At 37.0% G+C, this 17607-nt stretch overlaps 1 protein-coding gene across 18 annotated transcripts in view; it reads left to right on the top strand.

The window, feature by feature from the left end:
* The window catches only part of LOC117243119 (kazrin), a 140437-nt gene that overhangs the window by 95682 nt on the left and 27148 nt on the right, over nucleotides 1–17607 (top strand). For all 18 annotated transcript variants that reach the window (XM_033510341.1, XM_033510331.1, XM_033510342.1 and 15 more), the window contains 3 exons: nucleotides 10486–10906; nucleotides 12382–12750; nucleotides 13600–13988. In XM_033510341.1, the coding sequence (XP_033366232.1) occupies nucleotides 10486–10906; nucleotides 12382–12750; nucleotides 13600–13988 (1179 nt within the window). The remainder of the gene's footprint in view (nucleotides 1–10485; nucleotides 10907–12381; nucleotides 12751–13599; nucleotides 13989–17607) is intronic.

The raw sequence follows: 17607 nt of genomic DNA, 5'->3' as shown, positions 1-17607 counted from the left end.
CTTTGATATACTAACGAAAGAACGAGAAAATTTCGTGTATTTTAGATGCGACGAGAAAAGATATCAAGAACCAGAAAATAAAGTGTCTATGGCAGATTGGTTCGTCTCTATGGTTCAACCAGAATTTTGTATTTGTGGGATATTGCGATTTAGTGTAGCAAGAATTTGTTGAAACTAATTGCAAGTACTGCAATAATATAGTAAGTTATAGTACATGTTTGCCTCTATAAATCCTGTTGGGAAAATCAGTGAATCACATTGAAAAACTTCAAAAAGTCTGCGTAAAATCTAAATCTAAAATAGTTCGTGACATGTGTGGAACTAAATACCAATAAATGCAACGATAACCTGAATATTAAATTATGAGATTATAATATTGCACAGAATTTTGTATAACCAAACGCTTCAGATGAGATAATGATTCTTAAAAGTTCTAATAACTTATGAACGAGGATGTACTTTTGCTTTGGTTGTCTTCAGCTTTGGTTACTTCTCAACCCTTATTCACGCGTGCCTCTTTCCCGCTGCTTTCATCCTACTTCTGCCTTCTCTGTGTTAAATTATTCGCTTCTCTTCTGTGGTTTCAATGTGGTCTTTTTTGCGAAAGGTTGCATTAGGTTGAGAAATTGGGGGAGTAATGTGCGGTGGAAGTTCTTTATATGAAGGTCGATAAAACGTATTTAGGTTATTCGTGCCCTGCCAAGCATAAAAATCTAGATAAATAAATGGAGTGGTATAGTGCATTGACATAAATTAATTTTAAAAAAATGTAAGGAAGCATTATAAAAATGTGTTTAGAAATATTATTTGGGAACAAAAGAATGTGAACGTCCGGAGAACTCTAAGACCACGCAACAAGTAAAATTTAATAGAAAAATCTTTCAAATTATAATATAATTTTAATCTATCATAAAAATAAAATTTAATAAATTTCAAACTTCTGCCCTAAATAAATATGGATCTCACTAATTTATCCTGATTTAGATTAAACAGATTTGATATCGTTTTCCATATATACACATGTCATTTCTGGCAAGAATACCCTCGTACTACGTTTTTACTGAGCACCTCTATAAAATCTTCGCCAGTGTCTCTGAAAAATTCTCACCAACGACGTCGAGTTTTCTTGGAAATTATGAAATTTTCTGACAGTATACCGAGATGCTGCGTAATGTTTGTAGAAAACATATCACGGAATACTTTGTCGTAAGTAATTTGAGTTTGACCTACATTAGAGGCTCGACAAGGGACGTATGATTTAAATAGCATGGCGGTCCACGTTTCCTGTTGTTTCGTGTCACGCAGCCTCGTTGCTGTTAATTCTGTAAGCTCTCGCGGTTATGAATGGCCATAATTCTTCCGTACTTTATACGTACACAGTGTTCCTCGTGTATTCTGCTCCGGAATTAAATGTGCCCCAAACCCCCCCAGACCGGTGAAATGAATACTTATTACATAACCGGTGCGCGGAACACTGTCGGTTTGGCCATTGCGAACAACCGTAAGTGAAACTGAAGCCATTTCCTAAATGGCATTTAGTTCGATCTCATCCCTATATTTCGTAATTTCTTGCAGAAACTCTAAATTCAATATGGTAACATTTATTAAATAATCTGAAAATTATTATTAAAACTTTTCTTATTTCATATATCTCTTTGCGTGGAAGATTCAATTCATGAATTAAAAATAACAAGATTAGGGTAAAATTTAAAAATACTAGATTATTATAAAATTTCCGTATCTTCGCCCTTTCCCCAGCGTTAAATTTCTTCTTATAGATGTGCAGATTGTTTAATATATATTTTACATTATATATATATGAATAAATAAAAAAAATAAAAATTTTTACATATATCCATCTGTACTTTCTCCTTCATTCCTTTTTTTTTTCTTTGAGATACATTTACTAATTAAATTTCGTAGAGGACCCTTAAGATTATCAGTGGAAAGGAAATCCGAGGGAATAAGGAAAAGGATTAGGTAGTTTCCTTGCTCTGGTAGCGAGATAAATTGCTCCGAGTGCGATGAAAGCCGTGGCTGAAATTGCAATTTCATAAATTCGAGTGGCTCCAGTAATGTTCATTCTCTGCGTTCTCCCTTCTTTTTCTTCGTTAACCTCTAGTTCCTCTTCGTTTTTGCTCGTTCGACCCTTATTTTCGTCGTGGCTGATGTATGCAATGACAAACATGATAATTACTGCATCGTTTACTACAATGTATTATTATTATTATACTGTTGTTATACCAATGCTTTTTAAATATGAATTTTCCCCTTGCCAACAGCTGGCGTTAGCTAATTTCTCGATGCAAAAATTGATTTACGAAGGGAGATCCTCTTAAAAAGCTTTGAAATAGGAATTAATGGAGTTCATCAATTTTAGATGTTCCTTTTGCACAGTCATATTTCGTTTAACAACACCAAACATTTTTCTGTATTTCTTAATATAAAAGAAAAATCTCTGGATGTTTTAAGAATACTGAGATTACTTTTGGAAACACTACCACTACGACGTTCTAGAAGCTGAAGGCTTTCTAAAAAATACACACAAGGATACATTTAAATGTTTTATATAATTCATGAAAGAAAATAAAACTATACAATTTTCCATAACTCTTTCTCCCGCGCTTTTCCACAGTAATCTGCGATATTTTGTGATTGTTTCTGATTAGTGGAGAACATAACTGTTCTTCGCGTTCTTATTAACGATATCAAATGGATATCACGATTTTGAAATAGGAAGGAAGAATCAATATTTTGTTCTTTAAAATACCGATATAACAGAAAGCAAAGAAAATTGAATTATTTTGTCTTTAATACCAAATGAAGTAAATTTACCTTATACAGAGAAAATTTTATATCCTAAATTTTAATTTTACATTGCATGCAGATACTTTTATGTAAGCTGTATCGGAGTATCCTATAAGAAGTAATTCAGTCAAGATCGGGAATTACGATCATAGTGAGGAAATTCACTCAAGATCGAAAAGTCACGGTTACACGCGTGAATGAAGTTAGATCACGACCATGATCGTGATTCTGCGATCATCGTGACAAACCACTGTTAAACGTCATCTCTAATCCTCATATACGACAAGCTCGATTATTACGTGCAAAATTCAAGATCGAATTTGAAGCTGTTGACTTTGAAGCTTAGTTGACTCAGGCAATTCTACCTTTTTACAATACCAACATTTTTCTGTGGACGTTAAAATTCTGTTTGTTGATTAGAAGAAGAGTAACATGGCGAACATAAAAATTGGGAAAGTCGAACGGAATTAATCAACTCATCTCACGATTCGCTTCATTCGAGCCACAACGACAATTGTACCAGAAACGATAATTACGTCCGCGTATCTGGCAGATGGTTTATCGATAATCAACAGAAGGAAAGAACAGCGGAACAATATCCGTGGTTCGGCTCTGCTAGGCTCGATAACGTCGATACCATCGACCGCATATCGATTTCCTTGCAACAGTTCAACCAAGGTTTTATTCCCCATGAAAGATGTAATCTCTGAAACGTTGACCTATATATCGAAGCAGACTACTGATAATATAGCTGGCAACTCCATTGCACTTTACTCCGGCATGCTACAATCTATACACAAGTTCTTTCAACACGTAAACTATCCTGAGGCATTGTGACGGAGCTGCGGTATAGCCGCGTTTGCCTTGCCGTTTTCATCCTGTATCTATACGACATTGCTTGATACCCAAGGCTTATTTAGTTGGTGTTATTAGTAGACAGCGAATTTCTATGCAAATTCATATTTTTGAGAATATAATTGGAAAAGTACAGACTTGGTGGAAAATTGTTTTATCTGCTAAGTATTATACCTGATGCAAGGCACTATATTTTTAATATTTTATGTATCTTTTCATATTATGTGCTTTCTATGCAATTTTACACTTTTGACTTTCTCGTGAATGCGTGGTCTCACTTATTAAACGCTCCTTCAGCGTCTTCTCTAGTTGGTTTATTCTTTTTTTTTTTTTTTTTTTTTTTTTTTAGAGGACGCATCGTTTCGTTTTGAAGATTGATGTAAGATTTTTAAAAATTTATGTTTGATTCCTTCATTCGCTTTTTACGTATTAGGATCTTCAAATCTTCGAGTCGTCGACTTTTTTTTACGCAGACGCTTCTTTTTTCGTACGAGTAGAGCTGCAAATTGTTCAATTGGTATGTGAGAAACTTTAGCAATTTGTCAACTTTGTAAACTCTGCCAGAGATCTCGGCCAAGAGTGTTTTCCAATCAGTGTACCTTTTTGACGCGTTTGTTTCCTTTTCCTTATACAGTGCGAATTGAAAAGTGTCAAATCGATGTATAAGGAACTTCGGTAATTGGAAAACTTCAATCGTTTTTAAACTTTGTTAGCTTGTTAGGAACCTTGATAGAAGTATCAAGCGATTTCTTTTTTCTTTTGCTACTTTGTGGTTCTTTAGGGTAAAGGTACCCCTTAATGGTTAACGCGTGCTTTCATTGTATCTTAAAAACTAGTTTACTAGGTACTAAAAAATTATTAAACGAAGAAGGAGAAGGAGAGAAGATATGGGTTACGCTAGAGGGATTCCGGAACGCTAAAAAATCTAATGGAGGACTATACACGGAGATGCGATAAAATTAGAATATAGTAGTGAAGTGGGTTATAAAATACTTATGTGCTGCTTTCCTACTGAGTTAATAACGATACTATCAAATCATATATTGTAAAGGAATAGCATGAACAATTGTGCGGTAAACAATATTAAAAATAAAATTAGCCGAAGGAAAATTGAATTAAAATTCATAAATAGGTTTGATAAAAAGTTAGTCATCTACTTGAACGCTCGATACGTACGTCGTATAAATACGTGTTCGCATACATGATAAGGATATGCAACAAAGTCAACACCAACGTAATTCAATACGAGCGAAAAATCGCTGATGCCCCTGATGTAATGCATATTTCATGCCGCGTTGCACCACAAGATGAGAATCTCTCGTAGAAGCCAGATTGAACTCTGTTGTCGTCCCAGACGTAACTCAGACCCTTCGATCATAATTATTACCCTAAGGGTGCATTGGACCTTCCATATTTTTACATAAAAATTGTACTCCACATTAAAGGGAAAATAGATAATCTAGATGAATGTTTGAAATTTCAAGAACAAAGTGGGAAACAATGGGTACTTCATTTAAACGTGAAATGAATCAATTTCCTTCATTTTTATTCTAATTATAAAAGCACATAATCGATCTCTTTAATGATACATTCTAATACAGTAGAGCTTCGATTATTCGAACTAATTGCGTTCAGGATGATGGGATATTCGAATTTTTCGGATAATCGAACGACTCGTATTTAACTATATCCTACGGGGAAAATTATACTTCTTTTCGTATTACATGTATTATATATATGTAGGGATAACGAGCCTTTCTTTTGGAATTTTGGGAAGACTCCCAATACTTTGGGTTAAACTGTTTGTTTAAGCCGATCATTATAGTATTATAACAGTGGACTTGAGGTTAAGGTGACACTACTGGTCACCGAACGTAGCCACAGTCACGGGATGAACGTAGCAGTACTAATGTTGAGGGACACACGTTGTATTAACAAACAAGTCTCGACGGCTCTACGCGAATCAGCCTAGTAACGGTGCCTGGAATTTTGTTGATAACTTTTGTTGAATATTGTTGATCAATATGTAATTGACAAGTGTGGTCGTGTCAGTCTTTTATTCGTATGATCACCTTGGAGAGTTGATTCACAACGTCAGTCTGTTAGTCAAAAAGATAGCGTACGTCATAGCAAACGTCATTTCAAGTATAGCTTATATCCAAATGTGCAAAAAGTCATCCCGTTGACCGTGGATTCGTTAAACCTGAGAAACATTGTTATTTAAGAGTGACTTTTACGTTATACAGTTAAACCTTGTTTAAACAACACCTGTACATATCACTATAAATAAAAACCTCTTTGAACAACTACAATGGCATGTCCTAATGAAGAAACACAACGCGCTCCAAGATCCAGCGCCAACCCGACAAACCCGACATATATATGTTATAATTATCTTTGTTCTTCCAATCCTTCTGAACTGCTAACTTGTATATTTTCTGTAAAGTTAGTAATTCGTTACGAGTACTTTCTTGCTGTGTTTCGTATCATCTGATGACTATCTCTGATACTGTGAATACTTCAGAATGCATGGGAATATCATTAGTGGAGATATCGTCTTCTTCAAAATATCATTTTTGCGTCGTTTAATGTCGCAAATCGTTGATTCCCCAATCCCGCAAGATACTGCGATTTCGATTATGATTTTACCACTGCCTAATCAAGTCAGTGGACAGTATGCTTTTACAAAGGTAAAAGCTTTTACTAGTGATTTTTCGAGTAAATACTCGGTTCCATATGCATACAAATTGAAGTATTTACTAGAAATAGATTTCGTTGACTTAAGATTTCCCACCACTTATTTACCACCTAGTACTAGAAGATTATGCACAAGAGATTTAGTATTTGCTTTTAGTTGTACTCAACACTTGCAAGTATTTGCTTATTTTTATATATATGATCCAGTATTTCACGTCTCGCCTGAACTGATGAAACGATAAGATTATATTTTGACATATTGACATGTTACAGCATAAAAATCAACTGAAAGTGGTAAAATGAATATGTTGATAATACAGGCAATATACTGTAATGTCTAACAGACGAATACATATCCACAATATTTATCGGAATAATCCATGTTCGCGTAATCGAGATTCTGCTGTAATACGTAAGTTTTAAACATGTTAAATTGCCAAATTACAAAAAGAGTAATGGTGAGAACCTGTCGCAGATACACAACACGTTTTCTCCACAAGGCCAGGGCCATTGAACAGAAATTTATCGGCGATCCTACGATTCATGGGTGTGAAAAGGGCGTGAATACGGTAGCCGGGGTGACTTCGGTGCGACGAAAGGAAAACGGAAGGCGCCTCTGGGAACGCAACAAGTTCGCGATGCCTTTATCCTCGCTGGCTATCCTTTTGTGTCCCTGGAACTTGGCCAACGGTGCTGGTTCACCGCTGCCCATCAAATATCTCCTTCTCTTTCTCTCTTCTTCTCTTCTCTTTATTCCCTGTCTTCCCTTCAGGTTCTTATCTGACTGAAAATGCAATCAAACATCTCGTTAACTGATCAGCCTGTTACGATGACTATGATCAAACGTTGTTGACCGTGTAACGAGATTGGATCTGTTACTTCTTCCCCTCTTTGGGGTTAATTATTTCCTCGTCAAGGATTGATGTGATTTTTTCCTGAATTTTCCTACATCTCGTAATCTTATTTGTTTTTTGATGTTAGTTAATATCTTTAGTATTCATAAGTATGTCAACTGCATCTATTATGGTAATTAATTTTAATTATCTTTTTCATTCTGATCCTGTTTATATCTAAAATTTCTTTCTATGTTTGTTTTTTTTTTTATGTAAATGGAATCTGTTATAAAAATAACAATAAGTGTTTATCAATATTTTAAATTTAACTTTAGATTTTTCGAATCATCTAATGATGTATCGTAATTCTTTTAGTAATTAAAATTTAACTTGAAAATTTTCCACTTTTCCAATCTACTGATTAATATTTCCAATTTATTGGCTGCGTTTCGAAGTTCTAGATTTATCAGCAAGGTTAAATATTTGGTAAAATGGTACAAGAATGTAAATGGTTGCACAGAAGAACATAATCGATATTCGAAGGTCAAACGGTAACCTAGGCCTATTGATCTCGGTTAGCATGCCTTTTAGACAGGCCTGTTACAGACGTTTCGATATTCCCATCTAACCACAACAGCTACATTCCGTAGTCATTGACCTATCTCAATGGACTGGTTGCTGAGTTAGCCAGAACAAGAGAGACTCTATCTATTATTCCATTCGAGGGTTTCCACGATCATTCCTGAGAATTGGCTTTATCTAGAGAAAGCCACCATCTTCGTTCTACTATCCTTGATTATAATCGAATCTTCGTTCTTACCAATTATTATAGTAATCAACGACCGCGCACCCTTTGGTTGATTTGATTAATAAATCTTCAGTTAATCTAAAATTGGATTTCCAAATCCAGAAAATGGAAGATTGTAGAAGACAGTAGTGGAACGGAGCCAATTTTTGAGTTTATTACAAACGTAAAATGTTTGCTAATTGAAAATCTACGAAAATCCTAGAATTTCAAAAAGCATTGATATTTGGTTGGTTTTGAAAAGCAACTGATATTTATTGGAATTTTTGTTCCAATCGAAATCGACTCGGTATATCATTCTATACGAGGTAAACGATTGACAATCACGTACGAGAACAAATGAATAATTATAAGTGCTGCTCTTAAGATATAATAGAAATTTGTAGTTCTTAAATTTGTCATACTAAAATCGACAATTTGTCACACACTAAATCATTAAACATATTTACTTATCTACGTATATAAATCTTCCTCGTTCGCTTCATTAAAATAGCGTAGCAAACTACCTCTAGTAAAGGATTAATCTTCGCAACTACCACGAGTCTACTTTAATTTTAACAACAATTTTAGTCGCCATTTCCCCATAATCTCCGCAGAACAAGATATATTATAGAAAATACAAAATCAATATTTCGACATTTTGTTTTTCTCTATCTTCCATGTACACTTATCGACCTTGTTTTATTCAATACGTTTGCTGCGTGCAACGCGCATTCGAGTCAACGTATACTTATAAATTATGTATGGAATCGATTTGAGTGTATCAAGTGAACTAAAAATCTCGAAATTATGAAAACGCATTTCATGATAATTTATATCACACACGTACGCAAAATTTCACGATATACGGACAGGTAGTTAGTGGTTGTATGAAAATTATTTGCTACAGTAATTATTTATAATTATATATATAGATATAATAATTATAAAATTATTTATACAGTAATACAGCGACTGAAAATCGGAAGCTCCGCAAATGTGTTACAGACGGGTAAAACGGTATTGCGAACTGTAACCAATGTGCTAATAACAATGTTGTTTAACACTCCCCCGCAATCTCTACAAAATCTTCACATAACAAGATACAGTTTAGAAAATACAAAACCGATGTTTCAACATCCTGTTTCCCCTCCATCTTCTGTCTGTGTCTATTAACCTTGGTTTACAGACAGCACATGTTAAATATCCGAGCGTTCCTTTGTTCCGTGACTTGCTCGCTCGTGTCGAGGGAAACCAGGCACGAACTTCTGCCGAGCCATAGTCAATATAACCGAGCGTAAAGAGCTTTTGGAACGACCGGTACAATGGGGGGGCTTACAATGAGATTCGTGTTCCGCGGCCACCGCGGTAGGCTTATTAATATTGCACGGCTCGCGCCGAAGCAAACTTTTATCTCCGGTCTCGGTGTTTGTTCGTTTTACTTTGGACCCGCATTAACGTTCGTAACTTGGCGAAACGTCGGTGCATAACGTAGTTCCTACCGAGGATCAAGACGCGTTATAGACCTCGTTGCAACTTCATGGAACTTTCAATACTTTCTCCTCTCTCGAATTCTCTCGCTTTCTTCTCCGTTTCTTCTTCTGTCTTCGCCGTTTCCTCCTTCTCTTTCTCGCGACAAAAGGGTAGGTAAACAAATAAGAGATTGCGTCCATTATATCATTTCGTCGGGATAAAAATTCGCGGGGAACTTTCGATTAGAAGTGCTGCGAAATTTACGCGGTAGTTTCGCTGATCGGTCTCCGAACCGATTTTTCGCGCTGCTCGACTGGAAGACGCTTATCGAGGGCTCGATCGATGAATACTCTCGGAACCTGATGAGACTTTGTTTCCGAGGAGTGAAGAGTTCTCTCCTTGTCGCCGATTTCTAATTTGAACAGTATATTTTTAACGTTACGTATAATCGGTAAATACTATCTTTATTTTGTAATATAATATTCTGCAATATAATCCAATATTTTGTAATACTTCATAACATAAAACTGTCCATATCTTAATTTGGATAAGTGTCCAGCGACCTATAGATAAACAATAAAATTAATTCAGAAAATCCTATGTACGTTCCAATTGTTTTTACTAAAATAGGCAAGCATGCAATAATAACGTAGGCAAGCAACACATGTAATAACAGTATAGATGATACATTCAATATACTATCTACGGTATAACTTCCTTCACTCAATCACGCTAATTGCAAACAAAATTCATTCACCAGACTCGAAAGGAAGCTAAGCAGATTCGCCGGGATTCACAACACTCTTCCACTCGTCCGTACAATAGAACTAAATTTCACGAATGTGGATAATCTCTCGCGGGGTAACAAGATCCTCTCGCATGTTGCTCATTACCGCAGGATTAACATTCTCCCTTTTCAGCAACCATTCACCTTCCCCTCCACCCTCTCTCTCTTCCTCCTGATCTTTCTCTCTCTCTCTCTTTCTCTCTCTTGAAATCTCTAACGTCCATATATCCATTGTCTCTGGTTTGCAGGCAAAATTTCGCGTGATGGTGGAGGAGAACGCAGCGACTGGCGCCCGGCTTGACGGGGAGCTGGAACGAGCCAGGGGCGAGTGTGCCACGCTTCGCGGAGAGCTGAGGGACGTTCGTGGCGCTTTGCCGGTGGTGTTGAACAATAACAACGGCGCTGGGAACAACAACGGGGTGGCTGGGAACACCGGCAACAACAACGGAACAACCAGCGTGGGTAATAATGGCGGTAGCCCTGGACAAGAGGGCGGCGAGCCGCAGCAACAGCCGCAAGAGGACGGGAAAAGGCTCAGCGCCGCGAGTAGCCCTGTCGAGAAGAGGAGCTCCGCCAGCGACAAGTCAGCTAGTCCTATCGATAAGAGAACCAGTCCTGTAGACAGGAAGGAGAGAACCAGTCCTATCGATCGACGAACCAGTCCTATAGGTGAGTCTTGGAATTTCTATGGATTTCTATGGATTTTGGTTTGAGGCTTTGGAGGTTTGGAATGCGTTTGTGCGATTGTGGTTTGTTTAATCATTTTGGAAAGAGTTTGATAGAATGACTTATATTGTAGTTTATTAAGAACAACGTTAATAAGGTGATAGTTAAGTATAGTTAAGTGTAGTATTCGTTAGAATATTTACCACTACATAGGTAATTTTCTACCTGGGTTCTATTTCTTTAGTTATCGTAAACGTACCAATTTATATAATTGGAAATTGAATTATATTTTGAAATTACTTAATTTTAATCTATGGTGGCTGGGAAAATGGCTGTTTGAAATATTTATGAATTATTTTGAAATTATTTTCCCTTCCTGGAAGTGTAAATATCTAGGACAATTCGTGATAAATATTTTGAAATCATTATGATTCTTTAGATATTGATTTTGGAATATTTAGTGATAAATATTTTGGAACCGTTAGTAAATTAATTCTTCATGAGTTGTGTCAATATTCTTGATTTTATTGTAAATGTTTTCAGAGTCTTGTCGCCTCTAAAAAATTTGTAGACTTCACCTAATGATAAATACGCTATGTAATTTGTTCTGTAGAAAGTTTAAGAGGACAATTATGTGCGTGTTGAGAAAGTTTGATCTTCCGTTAGTCACAAATGACTAGTGGTCCTGATAGGCTCTCCGAGTCTTTTATAAGCTGTAGGGAAAATGGTGACTCATGGACAGTCGTAAAAGTGACATCAAGTAACTATGAGATATACTACAAAGTACAACATGCTCCGGAAATCGAGATAAAGTTTTTAACTATGGACTGTGCATGGGCACTATTTTTGTTTTATACGTTCCAACTTTCAACGAAGAATTACCTGCGTTATCAACATTTATAAAAGAATTTTGATATCGCATCTGAATACCTTTTCGTTATATCACATTTTTCAGTAATGGAACGTAAAATTTTAAAAGACATATGAAAAGTATATTTTAGATACTATCGAAAATTTCATTATAATATAATCAGAAAAAGTAATGTTCAGAATTTTGTATTTTTAATTAAATAATATATTTCAATAAGCTTTTGGAGAGTATCATTTTTTGATAAATTGATAAGACAGCTGGTTGAAGACACGAAATGACAATATCAATCGTTCCATATATCAGTTACTAGAAAATCCAAATAATAATTCTAAAAATTCAGAAATGTCCAGTTTCAAATAAGTTGAGTAAGTTCAAAACGTCTTCTAAAAAACATCTACTTCCAACAACAAATAAATATCTTCAAAATTCTAAGCACTTTAAAAGAATTCCAAATACTCGTTTATGCAGTTGCTTCGAGCACTCAATTCCAAAAAAACCAAATATTTCCAATAAAACCACTACCAATCGCCCGGAAAATCCACGCTCGACCAAACCACTCAATCCCAAGCCACAAATCACTAACGAAACCACAACCACAAATTTCCAGAAAAACGAAATGGCTCGCCAAGTCGCAGTCCAAGCGAAAAAGCACGTCGACCGTACGCTCCAGCGTTGGAGAAAACGCGACTTGGTGGTTCTGGCGGAAGCGTGGACTCTCGTTCCGGAAGCGCCAGTCCGGACCGAGGATCCAGCAACAGAACTTTCTTCCATCGTGGCGCTAGCGATCGATCGAGCGCCGAGAGACTTCGAATATCGGCTAACAACCGCGACTCCTTGCGATCATCGAAGGAGATGAACGACCAGGAGAAAGATATAGACAAGGATCTGGTGGACGGTGATGTGAGGGCCGAAGAGGACAATGAACCACCTGGACCAGCCCCAGGCAGCAGACCCTCGTCGCCAGCTAATTCCCTGGGTGGGTAACCCAGCATTTAATTATGGAGGCCCTTCCCTTTCAGCCTTCGTCCCGTACATTCACTGTTCGTGATTGTTCCACCAACGGCTGCGCTACGTTTCCGACGATTCCCCGGAATTAAACGGAGCTGAACTTGAGATAAATGCTCTTCCCTGAGTTTTCTTCAATGCGGAAACGAGTGACGGCTGACCGAGAACAGAGAGAGAGAGAGAGAGAGAAAGGGTGCTTTTCAGTCGTTGGATTCTTGCTGCATTGTTGACAATAATACGCCGTGGTTGGTTGATTGAGAAGCTTGATCGAGGAGCTCTTTGAACGTTCAAGGATGCTTGATAAAATTCTTGGTTTGTTTGGAATTTTTAACCTGTTTGAAATAATTGTGATAAGGTGTTCTTAATGGAAAGGGCTGGTTCTCTTTGAAGATAAATAGACTTCTGCTTCTTTTATTGGAAGCATGTGTTGGCTTTATCTTGGGTGTGTTGCAGATTCTTCTTCTTGGAAGTTTTTGGGAGTTTTAACATTCTTGCCGGTTAAGCAGCTTCCGTGCTTTCTGAGAATTTGCTTGCTTTCGTCCTCGCTCACTTCGCAAACACTTCTCCCCGGTTGGAAGTTATGTTTTGAAATGGAGGAAGTGTTTGAATTATAAAATGATTTATGGCGGATGTTTATTATTTGTTATTGTGCTCTATCTTCCCATTTAGTTTTCACACTTTTGAGTCAATTACTCGCCGCATGAATTCACGTTAAATTTCCATTCCCAAGAGAGCTATCTCAAAAGTTCGCGAGTAGGGAAATTCGGATTTTTCACGAGTAAGAAAGTGTGTTTATACATATATATTGATGTTCCTGCAGGAATTGGTGATCCATTGGTAGCATCGAGGTTATCAAACATTCATGGCGGTGGTGGTAGCACCGGTTCGGTGGAACTAGCCAGTACGAGGCGACTTCGACTGGAGAATGAACGTCTGGTGGCTGAGGTAGCAAGATTGAGAAGATTGCTATTCAGTGGAGCGGCACGCGGCGAAGTTGGCTCCGAGGATGCGGCACTCGAGGAGGAAGCACGATTTGTTGCTCTTGAAATGGAACTGCAACACGCCAAAGAAGCTCTCCAGGCACTTAAAGCCGATCGCAAGAGGCTCAAGGCCGAAAAGTTCGATCTTCTTAATCAAATGAAGGCACTTTATGGCACCCTGGAGGACAAGGAACGGGAATTACGGGACTTTATCAGGAACTACGAACAGGTAATACTCTTCTTTATTAAATACCAATGCTGTCGCACGTATGATAGAAATCTTTGTTCCCTCGTGCTTAAAAAAATAATCGAGAATTTCAGTGAGATAATAGAGAATTTTTCCTTCTTTTATCTTTGATAGAATTCTTCTTATTTCTTCTTGTGACGTGAGTGATTTTTAATGATATTTACGTGCCATATTATTTCACATTTTATTTATGAATAATTTTGCAAATATTTATTCATACTGAAATATCAATACCAAGCTTACGTAATCTAAAGTATCTATCAATAACAGGATACTTTTAAAAATGTTTGTAATGACAATATCATATATCGGTTTTATAGTTCAACAAAATCGATCGAATCAGAGATATCTGTTTCATAAATCACGCAAGCTAACAAAATATGTATTTTCTATGAATGAAATAGCGTCTCTCCAAATTAAAAACGGGACCAAACGGCCACCGTGCCTTAATTATGCCGAAAGAGTATAATTAAATGTGTAACTAATAAGATATTTAACGGTCGAAGTAATTGTCGAAATGCCCTAACGTCAAGCTGTAACGTTATTAGTGGAGAAGGAAAAATATAACTGTAAAGACTGTAAAAAATGTATTTAACGAATACTCCGCAGAAAACGCATTTCAATTTTCTCGTGGCTCACGTCGGTTCTGGTTCGCAGGCCGGAAACACGATGTACGCGGGGCAGCAATTTTGCTTGTTAAATACTTTCATTAAACTTGCTGGAATTTCTCATTTTCCCCGACACCGTTATCGCTGCAACGGCGACGGTGCGACGACCCAACGCAACATCGGTCATTCCAATTCCGGCAAATGAACAACCCACTTCGATTTCCCGTTGTAAATAAACACGGATCGCCTGGAACAGAGCCATCGTTTCCGGTATTCATGTTTTTATCAATATTTGAAGAACGTGCTAGGTTATCATCGCCACGATTAAAGTTTGGGGCCATTGCGAGTTTTGCGAGATTTAGAGTGGAATATTTCTGTAACCTCTTACAAAATATTTGGCGCCGATGTCTATTCTCTAAAAAATATTTGGTGTCAATGAAACTCATTAATATTCGAGTTTAGATATTTTCATAGTTCTTTCCTTTTTTTTTAAGATTTGAGGTCGTTTACAAATTTTATGAAATTTGAAATAGAATATTTCATTTCTATGTATAATCTCCTTCGCAAATAACGTCACTGTTTTCGTGATGTTTTGAAGTGGAATATTTCTGCAATCCTCCTTTGACAAAGAAATAGCCAACGTTTTTTGGAATTTTTGCAACGTTCGGAATTACATATTTCTATATCTCTGTTTCATAAAATCTCGGGATCGCTAAAAATTCAATGCCATTCAATGAAAAATGTTTTTACAACGACCATCTCTGTAATTTCATATTATTTTACGCGCACACATAGTTGCAATCTTCTAGTTGAAAATTTGTTACCTAAAGGCAGAAGCACAAAAAGCACGGACACATATTTCAAACCAGCCGTTAACTCCACAGATGTTTTTAAAGCCAAGATTCTACAGTCGGAAATTTAAGAAGTTGCCTAACTTTCATACTATATTATATCATACGACGTGCCTGAGTTAGGGAATGAACGATGAGGCAGCGAAAGAAAAAAATGAAAAACGCTACAAAAGACCGCTTAAAGTATTTGGTAGGAAAATTGAAAGCCTCGGGTCTTGCATCTTCTTCATTTTTTCTTCTGAACAAGCTCTTATGTACAAAAAGGAAGAGAGAAGATTAATAACGGCACGTTTCGCGAGGTCGACCTTTAATGTTTCCCGGAAAAAGCTCCAGAAAGCGTATCAATGCGCTCGAGCGAAAAACGACGCGTCTGCCCTGGATAGATGGAGAGAAAAAGGATTTTCATAAGGACATGACGATGCATCATTGCAGGATCCTTTGCAAGGAGAAAGGCAAACTTTAATATCCAGTAACAGCACGTTCTATATTAACGATCGTAAATATCCTTTAAGCTGAAAGAACATAGCAGCGCCGTTTCTGAAACAAACTGCGAAAGCCAACGATACACCGGTGAATTTGATAAATCTCCTCGCAGGAATTTCTTACGAAGATCGGAACTTTTCACAGTGTAAAGCTCTTAATCTTCTTATTTGTGTGAAGCTCTATGATTAATTTCTTGAATCGTAACTTTATTTTTTGTATTATGCGAGTTCAGTTTAGAGAAAAATGCATCGAAGTTCTGAAGTAAGCTTCCACGTAATGCTACAGTAGACGATTATTATACTAGACTATGAAACGTTTAAAAGAATCATTTTCTTATAGAAAGATATGTCAATATTTCTATGAAAGGGTAAATAAAATGTAAGGTAAATTTCTGTGAAAATTAGAAGACGGAGTACTTATATTATAAAAGTAAAACGTTATTTCTTCTTCTTCTTTTAAATATCTGCATATGTACAATCTATCATTTAGTGATAATAAATACTAATTATGACGGTTTAGGTTCACCTGAATATGAATACCTACACCCAACGGCGTACCACAGTGACATATCCTTTAGCTGGTATCGCTAAATCTGAATGGTAGTTACAGAAAATGACATTTCTTCGATCTTTCACGTTCTTCTGAGGTGTCTAGTAGACTTGTGGTCTAACACTCTTGTAAATTCGACCAATCGCAGAGAGACGCAGTCGCGAGAAGAGACGTCAACGGGAGTCGTAAATTCCCGTTACGATTATAACAATCGACACCACGAATTGATCGATCCCCTGATTTCCGTTGAGATAGTAGGGGCGATTAAGTTTGTATAACACTGTGATTCACAGAATTATAAGTTATATATTTCTAACACTTAGATTACACTGTTGGGTAGAGATAAATAGGTAACAACTTATCGCACGAAGATACGATAGATATGTACGCTAGAGCAGGGCTCTTATAATTGGATTTAGTGTATTAGTGGACGTAGCACTATAATATATTTAGTATATTTACACTATAGTATATTTACCGACTCTCGCGTTATGCTTAGACTGCCACGATAGGCGTTAGCGTTAGACTTAGTGGTTGACTTTTCCAACGATGTAGAAGAAGTGAAGTTGAGTGACGATGCCGTGTCGGAGGAAAGCTAGTGATGGGTGTGTCTAGCGCACGGGACCATCCGATTTGTTCATGGCATTTTTGGTCAGGAAAGTGAGGGCAGTATATGTTGCTTCTGATTGGATAAACGTAGATTGGTGGACTAGGAAGGGTCTTAACCACTAGGAAGTTGCTAGTGGGAAGCATCGTACGTGAGGAAAACTAACTTTCCCGTGTCAAGCCGTAGTAGACAATAGTCTTTAGAAGTGGTTGAGAAAAAGACATTTGTTGGGTTTGAAGGACCTTAGCAAGCAAATTACTCGGATTTATGACGGGTGCTTAAGGCTATTGAGGATACGCCGTAAGGAAGTGCGGACATCTGGTGTCCGTCTGGCCCGCGATGTATGACCTGGGCCAGGTAGAGAGTCGCTCGGCGTAACAACTCTTTAACGCTCTTTAATTATTATTTGTTTGTTGCGGATGCACCTAGCTGCATTCATTATAGCGCTGAGTTTTTTATTTTGCTATCTCACAACATTTCTAACAATATTTTTACGACAAAAT

The sequence above is a fragment of the Bombus vosnesenskii genome, unplaced genomic scaffold, assembly GCF_011952255.1.
Source record: "Bombus vosnesenskii isolate JDL3184/JDL3185 unplaced genomic scaffold, Bvos_JDL3184-5_v1.1 scf7180000013265, whole genome shotgun sequence".
In the NCBI taxonomy this organism is placed as follows: domain Eukaryota; kingdom Metazoa; phylum Arthropoda; class Insecta; order Hymenoptera; family Apidae; genus Bombus; species Bombus vosnesenskii.
Note: the sequence above shows the minus strand (reverse complement) of the source record. Positions and strands in the feature narration are given on the sequence as shown.